The sequence below is a fragment of the Triturus cristatus genome, chromosome 4_2 (assembly GCF_964204655.1).
Source record: "Triturus cristatus chromosome 4_2, aTriCri1.1, whole genome shotgun sequence".
In the NCBI taxonomy this organism is placed as follows: Eukaryota; Metazoa; Chordata; class Amphibia; order Caudata; family Salamandridae; genus Triturus; species Triturus cristatus.
Window position 1 is genome coordinate 323,235,825 of NC_140586.1, and position 25,911 is coordinate 323,261,735.

At 43.6% G+C, this 25,911-nt stretch overlaps 1 protein-coding gene and 1 pseudogene across 1 annotated transcript in view; both read right to left on the reverse strand.

Annotated features, from left to right (window-relative positions):
* HMCN1 (hemicentin 1) overlaps positions 1-25,911 on the reverse strand; it is a 1,072,905-nt gene that overhangs the window by 247,986 nt on the left and 799,008 nt on the right. The window contains exons 71-73 of the mRNA XM_085601687.1: positions 4,644-4,780; positions 3,799-3,940; positions 761-905 (exon numbers count right to left, since the gene is read on the reverse strand). Coding sequence (XP_085457813.1) covers positions 761-905; positions 3,799-3,940; positions 4,644-4,780 — 424 coding nt within the window. The remainder of the gene's footprint in view (positions 1-760; positions 906-3,798; positions 3,941-4,643; positions 4,781-25,911) is intronic.
* LOC146833802 (uncharacterized) lies at positions 13,742-14,595 on the reverse strand (annotated as a pseudogene).

A 25,911-nucleotide genomic window follows, 5' to 3' on the forward strand; every position in this document is an offset into this window, starting at 1 on the left:
ATGTAATTATATTCTGATATTGAATGCAATTGTGTTGTGTGATTTAAAACAATAAAAATATATTTAAAAAAAAATTGTGTTGTACATCTTAACAAGTGGTTACATGCATCAAGCAGTTTTGGAAGTTTAAATAGATTTTTATTTATTTGACCGGTATGTTTGTGATTCAGTGTATGCAGACTCTATATAGGGGAATAGAGCATTGACCAATAATAGCACCTTCCTAATATCCCTTCATTATAACCTTTCTTTATGTATTTAAATCCCAACCACAGGAAAAAATTTGATGAAAGCTATATTTGGCAATGGCAAGAGGAAAAGTGAGAACATGCCTAAGTGAAGAGTTTGAACTTATTAATAATCTGTCTCCTCAAATTGGCCTACCAAATCAATTACATTAAATAAAAGGTTAATGCCATTTAGCAAAGTGATCTCATTTAGGGTTACCATTATACTGTGTTATGTAACATGCAAACAAACATTAAATATAAACTCAATTAAAAAATTTATTTTCTGACTCCTCAAAATGTTGCCAGGCTGAACCAACTGTCATCAAATATGGCACCCATTTAAGGTGTCGAAGGAAGACCCTTGCACACAAGCTTTAATTTATTATAATAACAATGTAAGCAAAATGTTAGCAAATGTTACCCTGTCTATGCCATTGATTCTAAGCATTAGAAAACCACAAATATATGTGTTTTTAAAAGCAGGGGTTGTGAATAAATGTGTGTGATCTTTTCAAATGACTAAAGATTACCTTGCATTGTTTCCTGGAAGAATGGTGCCATCTTTCCTCCATGTTATTCTCGGATTTGGAAATCCACTGACGAAACACTCCAGAATGGCTGACTTATTGATGTGAGTGGTCACCGATTGGGGTCCATCTTTTATTGTAGGGGCAACTGCAGAGGAACAAGATCCCATTCAATTCAATGACTGGCAACTTCTGAGATCTGTATACAGCACACACTTTTTTCAAAAAATACCTTGACTACCTTAACCAAAAGTAAAAGAATGTCAAAGAGATGCACCTTTTGTCAACGTGAGCTACAAGTTCTGGCAAATGTTTACCCTGAAAATGTGGGCATGACTAACTTTTAAGACTGTGGAATATGTCCAACACTTGCTATGAAATGTCATGATATAGTAGGAGGTGGCTGGCTGTACACTCAAAGACTGTCATATCCTATTAATGGCAGGTGACTAAAGAGTAGAGATGAAAGCACTAGGAGACGTTCAAACAACCGTGACAAAAACTAAATTAATTGTGGCCTAGCGAACAAACAGTTTGCACCTAAATTCCATATTGTTTAGGGCTAGAGGATTTCTTAGAGAGCTCATCATTTCACAAATCCTCTATTCATCATACATTCATTGATTATAGACTATAACCCATAGCTTAGGAAAATACCATGCTGGTTTATTTTTTCTTATGTCCGTCTGATCTGCCCAATGTGCATTTATGGTTTATTCTTTTTTTTCAGATAAGGTTGTATTTTGAAACGAATTTGAATAAATCATACTTGACAGATATAGTAGGTAATGCGCATAAGTTTAGAAACTGCAAAAACATGTAAAAAGAGTATTTTTGTAAATGTTTGAATATGCACAAGAAACTATGAAGATGATATGTACATATTATTTTATGTGGAAGCTGCTTGAACAATAACAAATGAATACAAATTTATGTGTTGAGATCACACTTAACAACTCGGACTGTAGACTTCCAATCACAAGCTGATGCTGTATTATCGTGTAAGAACTATGGGCAAAAAAACATAAAAAACATGCTGGTGTAGATTTGTTTATTTGTTAGCCTGTTAGTAGATTGAGGGCCTGAGTCACAAAAGTAAACTTATATTTTTTTAAAACAGGACAGTGCTATCTTTTTGTGATCAGAGTACCAGTCACAAGTGCAGAATCTCAGAAGTTGTAAAATTACTGTTAGTAAAATTAACCTAGTATGTGAATACCAAAAAAAGGTAGACATGTTTACCATTGTGAATCTGTATGTCTTTGATCTTTATTCTGTTCCTGAAAGTGCCATATTTATAAATAAAAATAAAAAGAATCCTTTTGCACTAAAAACCTAGCATACATTTCAAATATGTAAAAAGAGGCATCAATACTGTGAAAGGTCAGATAGTACCAGTTTGCAACATCTCAGATCTGATCTATAGAAAGTTGTTACTGTTTCGGCATGCACACCTTTTGCAAAAAGGATCCAGTGCTCTGCCCTGGGAATGAAATACAAAGAGGACTTTCAGATAAAGAGCAACTGCAAAATCACCAATAGCGTTCTGTCACCAGACAATTATGAATCTTTCCTTATTTTTAAGGCTTATCAAACCACCTTGTTTGTATATCATATATGTACTGTAACAAAATTAGATACTACTAGAATTCACATATGAACAGTTTAAATAGATAGGGTTAGGGCTTCAGCGGGTCTTAGGTTCCTCAGTTTAGGCAATATAATACTGGTATTAACCGCCTGGTGCACAGCTTCTGAGTAGGGAGTACAAAACCACAAGGCACTGTATTCTGGCTGTACAGGTACACATTTTAACAGATTTCCACAACTTAGGGGCCCATTATGATGCCGGACAAACCGGAGTCCATCCGATATCGTTTGGGAACTGAAACCGAACAACCTCCTGTCGAAGGGTCTAGCCCAGGAATTAGGATGTGACCGAACACTGTTCAGTCGCATTCCTATTCTTTACACTAGGAGCATGCATTCCGACCGGAATGCATGCTCTCAGTGTAAAGTGAAGAGGTGGAGTTCGTCCCTGCACCCCGTGGCAGGCTCCACAGGTGCCTGCCACGAGGTGCATGGATCAACAGGGGGCCCCATAAGTGCCCCCTAGGCCTCCATCTGGAGGTCTTGCACCCATGGGGGCTCTGCTTGGGGCCCCTAAAGTCAGATTTCAACAGCCTTTCTGTGTCAGAAAGGCCTGCACAGAAAGGCTGTGGGAATCTTCCATCATTATCCCTCGGCCGGAAAGAGGGATTGATGGAAGATTTCTGAATGGCACCTGGGCTCTCCGAGCCCGTCGGAGACCATTCGGCAATCTGGTTTGGATTCCTTTCTGACTGACCCCATCAAAGTTGGTCCGTCGGAAAGGAATCCGAACAGCCAATTACGATGCAGTCGGAACAACTCCGACTGACGCTCGGCGCCATTTCCAACTGCATCGGAATCGGCCTCTTAGTGTAAGGCAAAATGCTAAGGTTGCAAACATGAGCTCCAGTAAGCTCAATTTTGATGTTTTCCCATTTCAGAACTATTAGAAGTCTCCTCAATTTCACCATGTTCGTCATTTCCACAAATCTATGTTTCCAGGTATTTTCTCCAAATTTTCCTTAACATGTATTTCAATTTTAACAAATCCTTAATGCTACACAAACCGATCTTCAAATACCATAGAGGCGAGTACATGCATTTACTTGCAGAAAATTGACAAACTGCCCACAATGTTTACTTGGTTGCCTTGTTTCTATTTTTGTAAGGGGATTTCTCTATATTTTCACTAAGTGGTTTAAACAGCATTCTATGTCTGGGTACAGGCATATTCAATGACTTTAAAAAGCACACATGTGTTGAGCCTGTGTCCGGGGGATGTTAGAATAGGTAAAAGACACTGAAGGGTCACTATCCTATGGTAGGATGATCACATACACTGTTATATTCTTTTGTAGCCCCCACTCCAAAGTACAGGCTAAGTTTTGAGTATGGCAAGTGTCAGAGGGAAACCCTGGCACAAAAGATCAATGAAATGCACATATCCTTACCATTCACTGTCAGCACAAACTCTCTGGTTGTTTTCCCTGCAATATTGCTTGAAACACAGGTGTACCTTGCCGTATCTGCCAGCTCCGCATTGTTGATCTGCAAATATCTTCCACTGGATAGGATGCGTACTCGAGGTGTAGCCTAGTGATACACAGAAATGAATGTCACACCAACACATAATCCTCATAGTCTAATGGAGCTCAAGGTGACTAGAGCGCCATAGGAATAACATAACACACACCAACTGCAACAACATGGATACTTTTTATAGTATTCATTCTTGTTTGTCACAAGTTAAAGAGTTGATTTGCAAAAGCCAATGCTTCAACCTGTTTTGTCATTGAGCAAAGGCAGTATCAGAAAAAAATCTAAGTTCTAAATATTTGTAATGAGATCTTATCATTGGTGTACGTGCTTAAGTAGTTAAATTTACTCTTCGAACAATTGAGAGATAAATGGGTCATCAATGGCACACCTACATCTTTACAAAATGAGCAACTCATTGCTCCAAAATTTCCTTATAAGTCATAATTTTCATAGACAAAAAGGCATATATGATGACTGAAACACATACATTAATTAGTATATGAGCCACCGAATCATACACTGATTTATAAATACATGAATAACAAAACAACTTAATAAATAACAACAATTGGTTTGCACTGACTACCATTCCATCCATACTTTTCAACATTGCATATACTGTAACATGGAGATCATTATAAAACTATTTAAAAAAGCTTTTAATCTCAGTACAAATTCACTGCACTTAAAATTAAGTTTATGTTTCAGGGGCCATCTCAATACAAGAAGTGGAACTGAATACAAATGCATACTGTACCTGCAAGGGCTCCCCATCTCTCAGCCATATAATGGTTGGGGGTGGGACAGCCTCGGACTTGCATTCCAGTATAACCTGCCGATTTTGCAGGACTGACACATCTTGTGGTGCCCCTGTACCAGCAATATTTGGTGGTACTGAAAGAGAAAAACAGTTGATTCTTAGAAAGTGACACTGATTTAAAGAATGAAACAAATACAATGTATTCCCAGTCTTTGTTTTACATTGTATTATATAAATGTTTAAATATTTCTTTTATACATTTTAATAGTTTTGCTTAGTGTAGACCAGGTCTGGGGTGTGTCAGCTCATTTTATACACCAGTGTAAAATACAAAATGTTTAGTAGCAAAGAAAATTTTAAATATATGAAATACAATATCTTCAGCAACATAGTGAGTTCTTAAACTCACAAAGGCAAACTCCTAAGTCATATATGAAATGTGGACTATTTAATATTTACAGATATGAATTCTCAAATTTATACCAACGATTTGAGCATTTCGATTTACCCTGATATTTAGAGAATTTGCAGTAGAACGAGAGAGAGCATAGGGAGAACTGTGTAGAGTTTATGTCATCAGGTAGATACAATATAGTGGACTTAGTTTTTCAATTGCTAATAACTCACATATGTTTAATGAATATATATAGCAACTGGCAGACTTAAGGACATACTCCCCAGGTTTGATCTTTAATGTTACGTGCATATTAGTTTAGCAAAGTAAACGTGAAGAGTATATCCCATTTTTAGATGAACTGTCATTGTATTAATTCCACTCTCTGCTGCAGCAAAAACTTTTGGTTAACTAAACGAATCAGAATTGAATCAGAATACGCTTTATTCAATTTAAGAAGTGTTAAACCATAAAAGCACAATACATTTAAAAACATGAATTACATCAAAGTAATTTAAAAAAGAAAAATCGCAAACAGTTTAAAATAGAAAGGGGCCATCCATTGTCATCCTAAATCTAACCACCCCTTTCAGGTATTTGGCTACATGATCAGCCACAGTTCCATCATTTAAACATTGCAACTTTAAAAAAGCAGGACGACATTGTCTCAGGCCATACACTTTTAAAATAGGCAAAATCCATTTTTTCCTAGGCAAAGTATAAAACTTACAAAAGAACATGACATGAATTGTGGACTGTGCAGACATATTATCACAGGGACATAAGCATAAAGAGCGAGACCAGTCATTTATATTCGGAAAAGTGACCCTAATATGAAAGATTCCAAGACGTAGGCAGGTCAATAACAACCTATCATAAATTCCTAATGTATTTATCAGATAGGGTTGCGTTCCTGGTTGGGTCAACTAAACATTAATCCAGGCATGTAATCAGAGCTTGAATTAGAATATATCCTTTTTTGTGGTTTAGTGGTTTTTGAGATAAAGATTTAAAAAGTATCAAACCCATGCCTAAAGCATAAATCATTTGGTTCACTGACCAGTTTACAGGATATACTATGAAACCGAATATCAAACCTCATGCACTGACATTCAATGTGATTTCAGAACTAGCACTTAATTTGACAGGAATTGGATACAATTTCCCTATACCAGTGGTTCCCAAACTTGTGACTCCTGAGGACCCCCATTGAGTCACTATTGGAAGCCGGGGACCCTCAAGCAATTTGTAGGATTTAAACTTCAAACATTAAAACAGTAATTCGAAAAGAATTAACACACGTGTGCACACACAACAAATACTCGAATTACTAATGATTTTAGTTGCATATTTACAAGCCCCTATCACCATGGGAGCATCACTTTTTGAGACGTTCCCTTGGCGATAGGGGCTTCACCTTATTTACAAGGCACCGTTACGCTACCTTGTAAATAAGACCCGTTTCACCCAATGCTTAGCGTGAGAGGGGTGGCCAGTGGGTGTTGCGGTGGGCGTTTCTCCTGCAACACCCATTGATTTTGATGCGGCCCCCTATTTACAAGGGCAGCGTAAATGGGAGGCAGTGCGAAATTAGGACCAGGGAAAACCTGGTCTTAAATTGGCGAAACAAGGAGAAATGCTTCATTTCTCCTCGTTTTTGCAAAGCGCCTTGGATTGTTTATGTTCAGGAAGGTGACCCTTTCTGCACATCAACAATCTTGAAAGAAAAAAAAAGTGACATTTTGTAACTTCCATATGTGCTGCATTCAGCAGCACACATAGAAGTGACAAAACGACATTTCAAGATTTTTTTATGTGCGGGAAGGGGGACCTTCCTGTACATAAACAATCTTCCCCTGTTAAGTGTAGCGCCAGCGCAGGCGAAAAAAAGGGCTGCACCATATTCTTGTCAATATGGTGCAGACCTGCGTTTCTGAAGTGGCGAAGTGTGATGTTAAGCCAAGGAGGCTAACAACACTCTCCGCCACTTCTGTTGTATTTTATATTGAAAGAATTTGCAAGAAAACGAAAAAAGTTAATGGGAAGGTTGGTGCTGCATCTCCGTGACTAAATTTTCAATGGTTGGTTTTATTTTGCAGTACGAGGCTCCTGCTCCTGCCAGGGCCAGACTGGAAATCCAAAGCAGCCCTGGCAAATGATTTCAGACCAGTATCCATACATCGCACACCAAGTGCAGTGAGTGAGCCTGACCACTACAAAGGGGTCTTTGGGAGGCTCTCCCCCCAAAACATTTGGGAAACAATGGTGCAGTCTACAACACATTTATCATTATATATTGAATCGTATTAGCTTTTAAAGAATAGTAAATGAAGACCTGACTATGCACCAGAATACGACAATCTTTCTGGGGGGTCTTCAATGATTCCCCCACTATCACCCTCCAACAGGGCTTCTCATCTCCCCATAGCCCCTCTGTCACCTGTATTTCATTTTTATAGCATCTCTCATACCATTGTAGGATGTCAGAGCACTTTACATCACACACATATAGAGACAGTGAATCATACGTGTAAATCAGTGTATAGAAAATGTTACATAAAGCAAAGGGAACTACAAGGTGTAGAATTCACATGTCATTCATACTGGTAGGCATTTTTAAAGAGTGCTTGGTCTGGAGAAGCACAAACTCAGGATTCAGAACATAACAGTGGTTAGCATTGACTTTAACAATAAAAATGTATTTCCACCCAAATAAACCTTTTTAGCAGCATCAGGATAATGAAAGACTGGGAAAAAACATAAGTCACTTACTTGTACTTTGCAGTTTACAAGCAGCTGTTTGATAGTTCATAGGTCACTGTGCTAGATTACGATTGTCACTTATGAACTGCACAGTAACAAATACGCATGTAAAGGAATAGGCTACTTACCAGTATGCATCTGTTCTTGGCATGTAGAGCTGCAGAGCCACACACTTAGGATAGTAGATCGCCATCTGGTGTTGGGCTCGGATGCTTGCAGGTTGTTGTTGTCTTCGGAAGAAGTCTTTGGTAACAAAATAGGTGACTCCTCCCTTGGACTACAGTGCGCATGGGCATCCACTCCATCCTCAGATTGTTTTTCGCCATGATGGGAAATGATGGAGTTTGTAAAAAGAAAGAGAGATGTCCATGTGTAATGTCTAAGTAAGACTATGCTGGAACAGATACAGGTCCCGGGGAGGTGGGTGGGCGTGTGTGGCTCTGTAGCTCTACATGCCAAGAACAGATGCCTACTGGTAAGTAGCATATTCCGTTCGAGGCATATGAGCTGCAGATCACACACTTAGGATAGACTATATAGCAGTGTCTCCCCTAGTGGTGGTCACCTGTATCAGTTGCAGCAGTTTGGAATAAAGTTTTAAGGACAGCCTGACCTACAGAAGCTTGTTGTTTTGCCTGCACGTCAACACAGTAATGTTTAGTGAAGGTGTGTGTTGTAGACCATGTGGCTGCCTTACAAATATCTTCTAAGGGAATGTTTCCTAAGAATGCCATGGAAACCCCTATTTTGCGTGTGGAATGCGCTCTAGGGGGAACTGTTAGTGTGCGTTTAGCCTTGTGGTAGCATATTTGGATACATTTAACTATCCACCTGGCTATCCCGGATTTTGGAAATGGGGTTGCCTTTATGTGGTGGAGAGAAAGCAACAAACAATTGTTTGGTTTTGCGGAATGCTTTGGTTCTGTCAGTGTAGTAAAGTAGGGCTCTTTTAACGTCTAAGGTATGAAGAGCTCTTTCAGCTACCGAGTCCGGATTTGGGAAGAACACTGGTAGCTCTACTGATTGGTTAAGATGGAACGGAGATATGACTTTTGGCAGGGATTTCGGATTTGTTCTAAGAACCACTTTGTTGCGGTGTAATTGTAGGAATGGTTCCTGTATGGTTAAAGCCTGGATCTCACTTACCCGTCTAAGGGATGTGATAGCAATAAGAAAAGCCACTTTCCATGTAGTTCGCATTTATGCAGAGGTTCAACAGGGGGTCCCATGAGCCTATTAAGAAGAATGTTTAGATTCCACACTGGAGAGGGTGGTAATCTGGGAGGAATAATCCTCTTAAGGCCTTCCATGAAGGCTTTGATCGCAGGTACTCTAAATAGTGACAAGTGTTGACGATTTTTCAAGTAGGCTGCTAATGCTGCTAGGTGGAGACGTATGGATGAATACGCTAAATTACATCTATGCAAGTGTAGTAAGTAGCAAATGATGTTCTGTATGGATGCATCCAGTGGGCGTATATCATTGTTATTGCAGTAAATGGCAAATCTTTTCCATTTTGCAGCGTAGCAGGCTCTAGTGGTAGGCCGTCTGGCCTCTTTTATAATATTCATACAGTCTGGTGGTAGGTTGAGGTAACCGAACTCTAGGACTTCAGGAGCCAGATCGCTAGGTTCAGTTGACCTGGATCTGGGTGACTTATTTCTCCATGGTTCTGGGTTAGTAAGGATGGGGAGAGATGCAGTTTTTGGTGTGGAAGTAGGGAGAGTTCCAGCAGTGTTGTGAACCAGGGCTGGCGTGCCCATGTGGGGGCTACTAGGATCAGTTTGAGAGGCTGTTGCCTGAGCTTACGTACCACGAATGGAATGAGTGGGAGAGGCGGAAAAGCGTACGCAAATCTGCCTGACCAGTTCATCCATATCGCATTGCCCTTGGACTGTGGGTGGGGAAACCTGGCGGCGAAGGTTGGGCATTTTGCGTTTTCGTGTGTGGCGAACAGATCTATGTCTGGTTGGCCCCATTTTTGGAAAAAGGGGAGTAGGACTTGTGGATGTAATTCCCATTCGTGGATCTGTTGAGTCTGTCGACTTAACAGGTCGGCAATCGGATTGTGAACCCCTGGAAGGTGTTCTGCAAGCAGGTATATGTTCTGGGGAATGGCCCATCTCCAAATGTTCTGTGCTAGCTGGGACAGCTGGAGAGAATGTGTGCCTCCTTGTTTTTGTATATAATACATGGCTGTCATGTTGTCCATCCGGATGAGGACAGTTTTGTTTTGGAGATGTATTTGGAATGATTTCAGTGCTAGGAATACTGCCAGTAGTTCCAGATAATTGATATGGAGCACTTTTTGGTGAGTGGTCCATTTGCCCTGAGTGGTGTGTCCTAGGAGATGGGCTTCCCACCCCGTGAGTGATGCGTCCGTTGTTAGCACTATTTGTGGAAGAGGCTCGAGGAACGGCCGGCCTTTGGACAGGTTTATTGTGTTCCACCATTTCAGAGAGCGATGTGAGCTGCTGTTCACCAACCCCAGATCTGTTAGTTGTCCGTGAGCCTGATTCCACTGATGTGCTAGACACTCTTGCAAGGGACGCATTTGAAGTCTTCCGTAAGGCACAATGAAGATGCATGACGCCATCATACCTATCAGTTGCATGAACACTCTTGCTAGAAGAGAGTGATGGGTTTGAAATTTTACGATGAGAGCTTGTATATTGGCTATCCTGGCTGGGCTGGGATATGCTAGGGCTTTGGAGGTATTTATGGTGGCTCCCAGATATTGATGTATGTGGGAGGGTTGGAGATGAGATTTGGGGTAATTTATTGTGAACCCCAAGTTGTTTAAGATTTGAATAGTCCGGTGAGTGTGTAGAACGCATTTGTTGAATGAGTTGGCTTTTATTAGCCAGACGTCTAGATACGGGAAGACATGGATTTGTTGTCTTCTGAGATGCGCTGCTACTATGTTATGTTATGTTATGTTATGTTATGTTATTATTTCTTATATAGCGCACAGATGCCGCAACCAAGAGGCGTCCCGGCGCTTTAGGAGATGGAACACACTACACAACAATGAGGACCAGAACACTGAACTATACAGAGGAGAATAAATGGGTTTTTAATTGTTTCCTGAACTGAAACAAATCGTGGATGGAACGAAGTGAGGCAGGCAAAGAGTTCCATAATGTAGCCGCCATCACCGAAAAGGAGCGTCCACCCATTCTGGACTTTTTAAAACGAGGAACAATGGCCAGATTGGACCCTGCAGACCGAAGAGCTCTTGAGGGGACATAATGGAGAATGGTCTGGGTGAGAATAGGAGGGGAGGCCAAATTGAGAATTTTAAAAGTAAGGCACAAAGCCTTGAACTTGATTCTTTGGCCTACTGGGAGCCAATGGAGATCATGGATAGTGCTGCGAGCAGAAACAAATTTAGGGAGGCCGACCAGCATCCTGGCCGCCGCATTTTGTACCCGCTGAAGGCGGGCAAGCTCAGCTTGATTAACACCCAGAAACAGAGAACTGGCGTAGTCCAATCTGGTCAGCACCAGAGCTTGGACTATGATCTGCCTGGTGTCTGCGTCAAAAAATTTAGAGCACCAAAACAAGTTCCCGCGACACGCTTGATGTGGGGAATAAAAGACAATAAATCGTCAAGCCATACGCCCAAGTTTCTGACTTCGGCGACAGGAGTAGGGATAGGACCCAATTCAGGAGGCCACCATTGGTCTCCCCAGAGCTCGCTGTCTCTACCAAAAAGAATGACCTCCGTCTTGGTGGCGTTGAGTTGTAAGCGATTGTTCGCCATCCAACCGGCGACAGCTTTGAGGGCTGCCTGAAAGGTGGAGGCGTTCATGTTGGAATCGCCATTAAGTGATACCGCCAGCTGTGTATCATCGGCGTATGACACTATTGTAAGACCAAAGCTGGCAGCTACCTGCGCCAACGGTGCAACATACAAATTAAAAAGGGTGGGGCTGAGGGCCGAACCCTGTGGAACTCCCTGCAGAATGGGGCGTGGGGCAGAGATGTAGGGAGGAGTAGAAACTTTAAAGGTTCGACCCGTAAGAAATGATCGAAACCAGTCAAGTGCTTGTTCTCCAACTCCTGCCTCCACGAGGCGGTGTAAAAGGATGTGGTGGGAGACCGTGTCGAAAGCGGCACTTAGATCCAATAGGATCAGTGCCGCCGTCTGAACTTGGTCTAGTATTTTCCTAATATGTTCCACCACCGCCAAGAGAGCGGTCTCAGTACTATGACCGGCTCGAAACCCATTCTGGGAGTTATCTAGTATGTTTGCTTCTTGCAGGTGGAGGGATAAAATCCTGTTGGCGTGAGCTTCGGCTAATTTAGCCAACCAAGGAAGGAGGGAAATAGGTCGGTAATGCTCTGATTTGGAAGGGTCAAGAGAAGGTTTTTTTAGAATTGGTATGATAGTGGCCTGCTTCCAAGCAGTGGGAACACTACCAGTTCTAAAAGAAAGATCAATTAAGCTCTGCATCGCCGGGTAACAGCAATCGGCGAAATCACAAAATTGCATGGGTCTCATAGGGTCATCCGGAGAACCTGATTTAACTTTGATCGTCAAATTTAGGAACTCCTCTTGGGTAGGACCTGGAATGGCTAATAAGGATTTAGAGGTCAGAGGGGCACTGTTAATTTCACTAACGAAAGGCATAGCAAACGACCTGTATATAGCCTCCACTTTTTCAACGAAAAACGAGGCCAGAACTTCGCAGTGTGTCATAGAGGCAATGAACGTGGAGGCGGTTCTTTTGTTGGTGAGGTCCTTGCACACCCTAAAAATGGTCTTGGTAGGGTTAGTACTGTTTTTTATTTCTTGTGAGTAAAAAGCAGCCCTGGCTGAACATATGGCCCTATGATACATCCTGATGCAAGATCTATATGCTGCTTTAAGATCAGTATCATAGTTTTTGCGCCAATCGCGTTCTGCTTTTTTACAAGATGCTTTCAGTACCCTCAGAGATTCGTCATACCAGGGACTGGGGGAGCCGGATTTAGCCTTGCTCCACCTAGCTGGTATAAGGGTATCCAGAGACTGGTCAAGCCACTTACAAAAATCGTCATAGCCACGGGAAACTTCCTGAGGAGGTTGAGGTTGGTGCTGCAACAACAGATGGTGAAAGTGCTCTAGGTTTAAGTTTCTCCAAGGACGCTTGAGAGTCTTAGGCAAGTTGTTATTGGCTAGAGGGATGTTAATAGCAATATGCGTTTCGATCAGATAGTGATCAGTCCAGGCCATAGGCTTGGGCTGGAGCACTTCAATATTAGAGGAGATGTTTGTCAGAAAAGGATCCAGCAGGTGTCCGCCGATATGAGTCGGGAATTTAACCAGTTGGACTAATTGAAATGCCTCAAGATCAGAAAGCAAGCTACTGCTAGACATTTGGTGAATACTCTGGGCGCAGTTGTTACCCCGAATGGAAGGACTGTAAACTGATAGTGTTGTCCGTCCACCACAAACCTTAGGTACTTCCTGTGAGCAGGATGTATGGGAATGTGGAAATAGGCGTCCTTGAGATCTAGTGTGGCAAGGAAATCGCCTTGTTGTAGTAGTGGGAGCACTTGCTGAAGAGTGATCATATGGAAATGATCTGAGTTTATGTACAGATTTAGGAGTCTGAGGTCGAGTATTGGTCTTAGAGTCTTGTCATTTTTGGGGATTAGGAAGTACAGTGAGTATACCCCTGTACCCTGATGTTGTAAGGGAACGGGTTCTATTGCGTGTTTTTGAAGCAATGAGAGAACTTCTTGTTTGAGGAGCGTAAGATAGTGACATGGAATGCTGCTTGGGTGGTATGTGTGGAGGGGTAGTGGTGAGTTCCAGGCAGTAACCATACTGGATAATTTGTCAATTTGTCTTACCCACTTGTCTGTTGTGATGGAGTTCCAGACAGGTAGGAACTGTTTGAGTCTTCCCCCGACTGGAGTGGAATGGTCTGGGGGGAGTGGAGGAAAGTCACTGTTTTGTGGCGGGGGAGATACGAGTGTTGGTATTGCCTCGACCTCGTCCCTTGCTGTTGTTTCCTCTATATCCTCCTCTAAAATATCCTCTACTAGGAGATGTTTGTGTAGAGGTTTTGAACGTAGAGGAGGTGTGTGCTCCGATATTCTTAGAGGCTCCTCTGTAGAAGGAGCGTCGAAAGGAGCCACGTGGTTGTGGAGACTGCAATGCTCCCATGGACTTAGCAGTCTCGGTGTCTATTTTCATTTTTTCGAGTGCAGTGTCAACTGCTGGGCCAAACAGCTGTTCTTGGTTAAAAGGTTGGCTAAGTATGGTACTTTGTACTTCTGGCTTAAAGCCTGAAATTCCTAGCCAAGCATAGCATCTAAGGAGTACACTTGTGTTTAGTGCTCGAGAGGCGGTGTCTGCGGTGTCAAGTGCACATTAATTGAGGCATTTGAGATAAGTTTTCCCTCTTGTATAAGGTCATTTGCCTGGGTCTTGTATTAGTCTGGCAGGTGTTGTAGCAGACTCTCCAACTGATCGTAGTGAGCCCTATCGTAGCGTGCTAATAGGGCTTGGGTGTTGGCAATACGGCAATGATTAGCAGCTTGTGCTGCTACCCGTTTGCCCGAGGCTTCTAATAGTTTGGATTCTTGGTCCGGGGGTGGTGTATCTCCAGTGGTTTGGGAGTTGGCGCATTTCCTTGCGTCGGAAACGACCAAAGAATCCAGAGGGAGCTGCCCTTTGATGTAACAAGGATCTTCTGGGGCAGGTCTATATTTTTTCTCAATTCTTGGGTTAAGCACCCTGGCACGGATGGGGTCTTTAAATACTTCTGTGGCATGGTTTATCACCCCTTTAAGCATAGGTAAAATTTGTACCGACTTCTGAGACTGTTCAAAAGTGTCTAAGAGGAAGTCTTCCTCAGGTGCATCAGAGTGCATGGTGATGCCATGGTAAAGTGCTGCTCTGTTTACTAGTTGTCCAAACCCCAGTTGGTCGTCTGGAGGTGATGGTTTGGAGGGATATGGTGTAGGGTCAGGTATATCTGGTAGAGGGTATGCCCAATCATTCAATGGTGCGGTATCTGGATCCGTGAACGGATCATTAGTATTATAAGGATCACCCCCTCCCCCTAGGTCATCATCATCATCCTGTGGTGGTGGTGTATGTGATGGAGATGGTAGAGGTAAAGGTGGTGTAGGCAGAGGGGGTGGGGTAGCAGGTCGTATGAGAGAGGAAGGAGGAATAGGTGATGTTGCCGAGTCCTTCTTTTTTATAGGAACTGGGGCAGGTGTTGTGTCCAGTTTCCGTTTCATACATGGCACTGCAGTGACATGTACAGTCTTTGGATTAATATAGATCCTTTTTTGTGTTGGATCTGGATGGAAAAGTTCTTGATCTTCAGGAACAGATTTTGGCGCCGATTTTCTCAGTTCCGATCGAGGTTTTGGTTGATCGGTAGAGTCTTTGGCTTTAGGAGGTGTATTATAGTCCTTAGCCGGTGGTTTCGGTTGCCGATGAAGGTTTCGGTGCCGAGGAAGGTTTCGGTGCCGAAGTTGAGTCTTTCGACTTGGGGACTTTCGGTGCCGGTTTATCTATGGACCTCGATGTTTTCGGTGCCGAAGGTGTCGGATCCGATTTCGGTGCCAAGGGGTCTTTTGTCTTCGGTGCCCAAGGTGCCAGGGGTACAATGACATGCGGCTTACCCGGGCCCGAGCCACCGGAAGGCTTATGTTTCTTCAGAGCCGAGCCCGGAGGCGGGGCTTCTGAAGGGTGTTTTCTGTCTCGACTGAGGCCAGCTGGCGAAGTCTTGACCAGTGCCTTAGGTTTTGGAGGGGTTGGGGCAGGGGCAGTGGTACTCACGCGTCGCGCCGGAGTAATGGGGTCATCTGAGTCGTCTGCTTCTGAGATGATTTGAAGTTCCTCGGAATCCTCTTCCGGGACATCGGGACCCTCGTCGAAGATGTTTACTGGTTCCGGAGCTGGTCTTTGTGCCATGATATGGCGTCGAGCTCTTCGATCCCGAATGGTCTTTTTGGATCGAAATGCTGAGCAGGCTGGACAGCTGACTTCGTCGTGTTCCGGTGATAGGTACAGGTTGCAGACTTTGTTATGGTCAATGTGCGTAAATTTTGCTCCACACTGGGGGCATTTTTTAAACGGCGTCCTTTCCATGAGCCGTAGGCCTCACAGCGTGGATAGGCCCAGCAGCCCGCGTCGAACGTCCGGAATCGAGCCGATTAATTCAATGTCGAGTGAAGGTGAGTGAGTGAGTGTAGAAGTTTGTTTGCTTCAAAAAGCTTGTATTTGAGATAAAAGTTGGAAAAGTTACATCCAAACCCAATGGCGGAAAAAAACAATCTGAGGATGGATTGGATGCCCATGCGCACTGTAGTCCAAGTGAGGAGTAACCTATCTCGAGACCAAAGACTTCTTCCGAAGACAACAACAACCTACAAGCATCCGAGCCCAACACCAGATGGCGATCTACTATCCTAAGTGTGTGATCTGCAGCTCATATGCCTCGAACATACTGTTTTTTAAAATGCCTGGTACACGTTCTTTGCAGTAGGCATATTAACCCTCTGTGCTACATTAGATAAGTCAAAGCTGCCACTGGACAAAACTCTCATCTCTCTCCTGCAGGGACATTAATCACTGGTGTTATCTTGACACTTTTATTGTTCTTTGAAAACTGCTAATTAAACAAGATACTTTGCAGTGCTTTCAAAACTGCTGCCTGCGGACCCCCTAGGAATGTGTTAGGGACCCCTGGGAGTCCGCGGACCACAGTTTGGGAAACACTGCCCTATACGATAACCAAACTACAAATGGCTGACCGTACAGTTTTGCTGTTCTAGATGAAAATGCCCAGCAATGCCTAACCAGACTAACCACTTCCTGACACATGCACACTCACACAATAGATACAAACAATTTTACAAGTTAGGTAGTTAAATTATACATTGCCCTCGTGTAGGAAGCTGGCTCTGTATATACTATACCAAACTGAGGTATTGTGTGCACAGAGTCCAGTGGAACCCCAAAGATAGGCAGAGGTAAAGTTAGATAGCACCTTACTCTCTATTTGTGGTAGTGTGGTCGAGCAGTAAGGCTTTATCATAGGACAGTGTTAAGCATTTGTTGTACACACTCAGTCAGCAAATGAATTCCCACACTCAAAGACTGAACTTCAGACCAATTGTTTTGGCATAAAAATATTCTTTTAGTTATTTTATTTCCTAGAACCAAGCAAGCCTGGCACAAGTAAGCAATAAGTACGTTGCAGTTAATGTACAGATTGTAACACAGTTTGGATTGCAATTGTAAATGTACTTTGATTTGACTTACAGTATTGTCTCAGAGAAATGCAATGATTTGTAAATACAGTACATAGACTTGAATGGGTTTTTCACTAAAATACCATGTAAGTTACTTTTGGATTACTTTTCTTTCGCAGTGTAGTATAACTGGATACTACACTGGGACATTTCCTGTAAACAGGTAAGTAAAAACGTTTTGTTTAAATCGTGCAATTTTAAAGAATTTCCTAAGGTTCTTAAACTCTACACTCAGAAACTTTTCCAGCAAAAACAGTCAATGTTATCCTGTGGAGGAAAATAGTGTTATCAGTTTTAAGGTAAGTATTCGGTAGAGGTAGTTGAGGTTCTGGGAGTAAACTCAGGGGTCCCCCAGGGTCAGGGATGCACTCTTGTTACACCCTCAGCGGCACTAGGGCGGCCGGGTGCAGAGTGCTGAGGCCCAATGTTATCCAATGGGGATAGGGGGTCTAGGGTTGGTGGCTGCTGGTGAGCAGGTCACTTGGTTGTGAGAGCAAAGCTCCTGGACTTTTGCTCCGGGCAAATGGCGAAACAAAGTAGCACCAAAGGTGCCCCCTCAGCTGCACTAGGGCAGCCGGGTGCAGGGTGCTGTTTCGGCGTTGGGCGCCCTGTTGTTTGCAATGGGGAACCTCCGGTTTGCAAAGGCACTGCATGCTTGGGGACGAAGGATGTCTGGGTGCGACCACCACTTTGAGAGGTAAGTTAGGATGTTGGGGGTTGGCTAAGCACCGTCGGTTGGGCCACCCAAGGCCGCAGGGCGTCGGGTGCGGGAGTGCCTTTTGGGGTCGTATCTTCTTACCAGCTCATTGTCGAGGTTGGGGGGATCTTTCGGATTTAGGCTGCAGGCGTCAGCTGGAAGCTTGAGGCAGGCCAGGGATCGCTGGATCTTGGGTCAGGATCGCCAGAGAGACCTCCTCGTGGTGTTTTCCCACTCGAGCTCAGGCCGTGGAGGGCGGGTGCAGAGTGGTGCGGATTCACAGTTTTCGGTCGGGGCCAGAGGTTGTTGTTGAACAAATCCGGTGTTCACGGGAGACACAGTCTTTGGGGTTGAAGGCAAGCAGGTCCTCCAGGGTTTTTGAGGTTGCTGGCTGCAGGACACACTGAGATTTCGCAGGAGCAGGTTCGAGGTGGAGACAGGCCGGTAGGGCTGGGGCCAAGTCAGTAGGCGTCTTCCTCTTGTTCGCTTCGGCACATCTGTTCGGTCCTTCTCCTTCTTTTCTTATTCTAGGTTCTTGTCTGAGGAACCAAGGTTCGGGGGGCCCCTAAATAGTAGATTTAGGGGCGTTACAGGTAGGTAAAAGGATGGGTCCCTTCCCTGATGTGGGTACACCCCCTATAATGCCACCCTCCAGTGGGAGGGGGACATATGCCTTTCCCTGGTTGGCTGTGTCCCCCCATCTGCAAGATGGCGGGGACTGAGGGTTGTTCTTCACCTCGCCTCCCCCACCTCAGGGGTGGAGTTGGCAAAGGTGGGCACAACTCCCTTCCTCACTTGTTTTTCCCACCAGTTCTCCCGCCCAAAGTGGGGGTCAGAACCAGTGGGGACCAGTTGCTGAAAGCAGCAAGTGGCCTGAGGAAGCTCACAAAGGCAGCAAGCCTTTGAAGCTTCCCCTTCGGGGACTCTGCCAATCCTAGGGGGAGGAGGCTTAGCAGCTCGTCCCAGGATGTGCATTGTTTCATGCCCCCAAGAGCAACAGGCTCTGGACCCAGGGGTCCAGAAACATGTCTGGTGGTGGCAGCTGAAAGCAATCACTCACCCTGGACACTAGTAGTGGGTTAGTTTTCAGGGGGCATCTGTGCATTTTTCATTAAATCCCAAACAGGCAACAGTGTGGTTTAATGTGCTGAGAAGTTTGATACCAAATTTCTCATTTTTCAGTGTAGCCATTAAGGAGCTGTGGAGTTCGTAATGACAAACTCCAAGCACCATATACTCTTAATGGCAGCACTGCACTTGCAGGATCTAAGAATGGACTTAGACACGTTAGGGAACAATAGTAAAAGGTTTCTTTTCACAGAGGTTTTATAAACGTGTGCTGCTTTTGGCTTTTTGCTGCAAATGTAGCAGCAGTTTTTGAGATCTCCAAAGTAAACCAAAAATAACACAATAGCATATACAAAGCAGCAAAAAAACACACTACAACACAACAAAATCACATTGCAGTAATGCAGCACAAAACACAATCTAATAGAAAACACCACTCCACATCACCACCACAAACAAATGCCACACTACAAATATGAACACACATTATTTTCACCCATTACCATCTCCTGAAATCTGATTTCATAATACAGTGGTAAACTGTGTTTACATAAGCATTGCTTTACTTCCCACTTAGAAAAATTAAATAAAGGCAGTAAAAATTGTTTGTGATCCGGCCATCAAGTTGATGTCAAGGATTCATAACAAATGTGTTATGTGGGCCTTAAGATTTGTGATAATTTTATGTTTTTATCAGTTCTCTGATGGGGTTTCCTCAACTTGGACAAATGTTATTGTGAACACATTTAGATGTATCGCTTTCACAATTACTAACCTTAGAACTCTTTGAAAATAAGCACATTGTAAAACAAACAGAAAGTTACTGTGTATTTTTCACTGCCATTGAGTGAATAAAATGAGATGCATCTATTTATTTAACCTTTTTAAATGTAATGTTTTTGAGTGCTAAGAAAGAGGAGTGAAGAAAGATAACAGCCACATATATATGTCTTAATAACAAACTGTGTTTAACCCCTTTACTTATTCTTTGACATACAGGAGCCCATGCAAAATCATAATCAAGATGAAATTAAATGGTTTCTGTAGGAAGATAGCTCTTTATTTAATATACCAAAAAGAGGTATATTGTATAAAGAGTACAGGTATCCCTACTAGTGCACAGGGCTTTCTTTAACAATCCCAAGGTGATCGTGCTGTGGTAGTGTGGTCGAGCAGAAGTAGGCTTATCAAGGAGAAGTGTTAGACATTTGTTGCATACGCACAGTCAATAAAGGATACAAACACACTCAATAAGGAGATACAACACAATTTAGAAAAAATAGCACACATTTTTAGATACTTTTAGACACCAAGAAGTTCGTTATTGGGTAAGTATTGTTTCAAATGGCAGTTTTGAAGAAAACAGGTAAGTACACTTGTATTATCTCTAATGCAGTAATGTTATCCTATGGGGAAAACACATGTACTGCATATGATACTTAGCAGCGACATACAGGACGAATCTTCTGGATTTAAGGTACGTATGGGGCAAGGTCCAAGGTAACACCAACAGGTCAACTTGGGAGGCTCTGGGGTGTCCGGGTGCTGAGGTGCTTTTCAGCATCAATTGCCCCGTTGATTTCAGTAGGACACAATCCTGGGACAAAGAGGTTTGACATAGAGACTGGGGGGCAGTCCGGCTGAGCCAACAAGGGGGCTCAGTTCTGATGATGCCCGGGCACTTAGGGACACCTTCGGTCCACTTCTCCTTAGACTGTAGGGCTTGGGTGCAGTGGTGTATTGAGTTGTTGGTTTTTCACTGCGGGAGACATTGGAAGTGGAGGGAGCCTGCACAAAGAGGATGCAGGCGGTGACTGGGAGTCGAGTCCAAGGAAACCCTATCTGGGGTTGGACTATGAAGGGTCGCAGGACCTCACTGGCACCATTGGCCCACTTCAACTCGGGCTGGGGAGCACAGGTGAAGTGGTGCTTTCTGGTGTTGGGTTTTTGGAGATCCAGAGTCCTCGCAGTTCTTCTTGGGTGCCAGCAGGGGAGCAGCTCCGCTACTTCATTGGAGATCCTGGCTGCTTCTTGAAATGCTGACAGTCCTCCCAGGCTTTTGGAGGCAGAGCAGCTGTAGGACGATTCACTGGAGACAGCAGACAGGCTGGCAGGGTTGGAGCCAGGTAAGTTGCTGCTCCTCAGTTCTTGCTTTTCATAGCTTTTTGGTGTCCTTCTTCTTCTTAGGTCAGTAGAATCTGCATTTCTGGTGCCAGGAACTCCTCTAAATGCTAAATTCAGAGGCGGCAAGGGGCGTGAAGGGTGGTAGCCAATGGGCTACTTGCCATTTGAGTCACTATACCCCCTATATGACCACTTCCTGTGGCAAATCGGCATAACCATGTCCCAGAGTTCCTAATTGTGCCATCACCAAGATGGCAGAACTTTAAAGGGGGACACATCAGGCAGCTCACCTTAGCGGTGTGACTAGCCAGGTAGTGCACCATGACTCCCTTGTAAATTTCCCGCTTGTCCTGTTGTTAAATTGGCACAGGGCAGGGGGTTGGCATTTCCCCTGTCTGGGGAAGCTGTAATCACATATCAAAGGTAGCAGAGGCCTTTGAAGCCTCCTACCTTGATATGATGATTACTTAGCCCTCCTGCTTGGAGGAGGTGACAACACCTTCGGCCAGAGCAGGCATTGTTTCTGACCTCAGAGAGTGTGGGCTCTCACCTGCAGGGGGTCAGAAACCTGTCTGTGGTGGCAGGCTGATCTATACCAGTCAGGCAGCACACTAGAGGCTGGTAGGTTTCGAGGGGTACCTCTAAGGCTCCCTCTGGGTGCATGTATTAATACATTCACCAATGGAATCAGTGTGGGTTTATTTATACAAGGTGTTTGATACCAAACACCATAGATTTAAGTGAAGCCATCATATAGTTGAGGTGCTCAGTTTCACCAGTGTCCAGCACATGTACTTAAAATGACTTCCCTGTTCACTTGTGACATCTAAGAATTGTCTCATGCAGATATGTCCACACACGTAGTATAGTGCACCCTGCCATAGGGTTGTAAGGCCTTCTGTAGGGGTGGCTTCCCTATACTGCATGCAGTGTCTGTAGGCATGGCACACAGAGATGTATGCCATGTCGTGTTTCCACTTTTATCTGCAGCAAATACGCAGCCTGCAATGGCAGTCTTTATGAGTTAGGTGAGGGGTCCCTTAGGGTGGCACTATACATGCTGCAGCTGTTAGGGACCCTCTTTAGTACTCATGCCCTGGGTACTTGTGGTACCATTTTGTTAGGGACTCAAAGGGGTGGCAAAGGTATGGCCAATTGAGGGATCTAATCCAACTCTCGCAAACGCTATACCCCCTAACTATATGATAATCAGGAAAGATAGACTGGGAAATAGAGGTGGGGGTAGCGATTATTCATAAGAATTCTCTCCCTTGCTCGTCTCTATCTATCACTGATCTGGCGGGATCTGAAGGCTTAGGCTTTCACTTGGAGGTCTCAGCCAACCAGTCAGTTGCAGGGGTGATTATATATTGACCTCCAGGGCCGACTGGACGCTTTTTGGAGTCCATCAGCCATGCCGTAGCACCCATTGTAACTAGATATAATCAATGCCTGGTCCTCGGGACTTTAATATACATTTAGATCAAAAGGAAGACCCAGAGACCAAGAAGCTGTGCGAATCTTTGAATATCTTCAGCCTGACTCCGTATGTGATGTCTCCCACACATGAAAAGGGTCACTTGTTAGACCTGATCTTCTCAACATGTAACATTGATTTAGATAACCCCCTTCCTATTGTTTGGTCTGACCATTTTATGCTCACTTTCAGGCTTAAAAAGATCTGAGTAGGACACAATCTCATTGTATACAACAAGCTAAAGAATATAGATCCTTTAGGCTGATAACGCCCGACTCTCTGGCAGAAATATTGAACCACCATCCTATTCATGTGAAGGGCCCCTTAGAAGAGGTGACACATGCTCTGGAAAGTTGGCTTCAGAATTGGGCACTGCATCTAGCTCCACCTAAGATGCGTAAAACACCGAACAGGGAAAAACTTCGGCTCCCTGGTTCACTGAGGCTTTAAGAAAAAGTAAAAGGGCGTGTAAATGCCTTGAGCGCCTATGGAGAAAAAGTTTTGATCCAATAAGTAAAAACATCTATAAACAGGCACTCAAAGTGCACTATGCTAAAGTTCGGGACAAGAAAAATAGTTTATGGGCTACTAAAATGGATCAAGCCAGAAATAGCAGTAGAGAATTGTTTAAAATTGTGAAAGATTTTGCATCCCCCAATGTCATTCAGAGCCTTTTTACTCCCACCCTCGAATGGACGAATCAGGTTGCAACATTTTTCTTTAACAAAATTAAGACCATTCAAGATTCATTTGACATACCTACTTGTATGAGTCAGGATGTTGTGTCAGACCCCAAAGGACATTCTATGGAAGAAATACTTCTGGATTAACCCCCTGTTTCTCTGGATACTTCACTTGCCATCATGAAGGCGCTTAAGTCTGGGTCGCCATCGGATCCATGCCCTGCGAAAATAGTGGCATCTGTCGCCGAGGTTTTGAATCCAGCTGTGAATCAAGCCCTGAACCTGTCCTTGTCAGAAGGAAAGGTCCTGGCGAGGTGGAAACAGGGTAAAATTCTTCCTCTTTTGAAGAAACCTTCAGCTGACCTTCAGCTGACCCTGCAGTGGTAAGCAACTATAGGCCTATACCACTGCTTCATTTTTTCGCCAAGGCGTTGGAGAAGTATGTGAATGTGGTTATTACGGACTATTGAGGCCACTAATGCTCTTCATCCCAGTCAGTCAGGTTTTAGAGCTAATTATAGTACTGAAACAGCCTTATTGGCAGCCACTGAAACTATCAAAGCCACCCTTGGTAGAGGAGGCAAGGCAGTATTGATACTGCTGGACCTCTCGGCAGCTTTTGATACCGTGCCCCATGGATGACTCCTTCAGAGACTTAGTGAATGTGGCATTGGAGGCACGGTTCTCAGGTGGTTTTCTTCTTTTCTGGAAGGTCGTCAGCAATCTGTGTGGTCGCCCCCTTTTTCAGCAGATATTCCGTCGATGAATGTTGGAGTGCCTCAAGGCTCAGTCCAACTTTATTTAATATTTATATGGCACCGCTGGCACCCCTGGGGCAAAAAACTTATGTCGATGACTCCCAACTGTTGTTCATGTGTGAGAAGGACGAGCCATTTAATGATAATTCAATCTATCTATGCTTGACTAAAGTGTTTGACTGGTTCTGACAAAACCAATTGTCATGCAATTCCGCCAAAACTGAAATAATCTTCTTCGGACATACACCAGGTGATGAATGACGGATTTGGTGGCCCCAGGATCAGCCGCCACCTGCTAGTCGAGTCACCACCATTAAAAACCTGGGAGTCATGCTTGACTCAGATCTCTCCATGAAGTCGCAGGTGCAATCTGTGGCTGGCATGTGTTTTAGACTCCTAAAAATGATGAGAATTTTTTTACCTTTGCTCCCCTTAGGAAAACTGTTTTCCAAGCCCTGATTATGTCCAGGCTGGATTATGGAAATGCATTATACCTGGGCATCCCCAATTATTTACTGAGCCGCTTACAGGTTGTTCAAAATGCGTCCGCCAGAGCTATTTCTCTGGTAGGGCCCAGGACCCATATGACGATTCATTTAAAATCTTTACACTGGCTTTCAGTGAAAAATAGGATTAATTTTAAGTCTCTGGGGCTGGCCTTTAAGGCTCTCCATAACAGTGGTGCTCAGTACATCAGAAAGAGAACTATACCCTATACCCCAGCCAGGACTCAAAGGTCATCGGCCCAACATTTGTTATTGGTGCCTAAATTCTTCCGGACTAGGAAGGGGGGACGCTCCAGGTGGTAGTTGGAAGATTATGGAACACTCTGCCTCTCTCCCTCAGACAAGAACAAGAGCTTCTTAGTTTCAGGCGCCAACTTAAGACCTGGTTGTTCCATCAGTAACTGTGGACTTGTTAGAATTAGAATACATACTATCTCTCTTTCAAGGGGGACATTTTCAGCACCGGGACACTCCTTGGAGTAGCCGTGCGCTTTACAAATTCCCCATAACATTAAGATTAACAAATTGGGGGAACAATAGTACTGTTTTAGGGAAAGAGAACTGGCACTGGAGACCTGGATAGCATGTCTTTTAAGGCAGTTCTATTAGGTCTGCTTTGGATTAACACTTTACAAAACAGTGAGTACACCATATCCCCCAAGATGATGAGGACACACAATAGAGTGAGGAAAAAGTCACATAATTAAACACCTTATAAAAATTATGCTTAGCTTGAATACTAGGGGGTCGGGGAGCAAACGGTTAGGAAGTGTACATTGATCACAATCACCTTTATTTCATTAACCCTTATTCACGCTCTGAGGACTGATGGCAAGGGTATAAATAGTGAGTACACCATATCCCCCAAGATGATGAGGACACACAATAGAGTGAGGAAAAAGTCACATAATTAAACACCTTATAAAAATTATGCTTAGCTTGAATACTAGGGGGTCGGGGAGCAAACGGTTAGGAAGTGTACATTGATCACAATCACCTTTATTTCATTAACCCTTATTCACGCTCTGAGGACTGATGGCAAGGGTATAAATAGTGGCATCCATTGCTGGGTTGCACACCTGCCCCCCTAGCAGACAAACCACAAAAACATAAAATAAATAGCAGAATTGAGGCTGCCAAACATTGCTCACATATAGGCATGTTAAAGGGTGAAACTAAACGGATATTATTTCTAAACCAGGAAACTGTCATATAAAGCCATGGAATTATGGCTAGGAAAAATGTTTCCCATCAGAATGATAATGCTTCCATGGCAAGGTATAACGGCAAGGGCAAATGATATGGGCTGCATTATGGTGGAGGTGGTGACCATAGCCATAACTGAAAAATTCCATAGATTGTAAGTCAGAATATCAATGATAAAAATATTGTCATTTACTATATACATATCTTCAAGGTCCACGGATGTGGAGTTACGTTTAGTAAACATATACTTACCTATATCTTACTTACCTCAGGATATATTGATACTCAGTACTTTAGCCACAATATTTTTGAATCATGA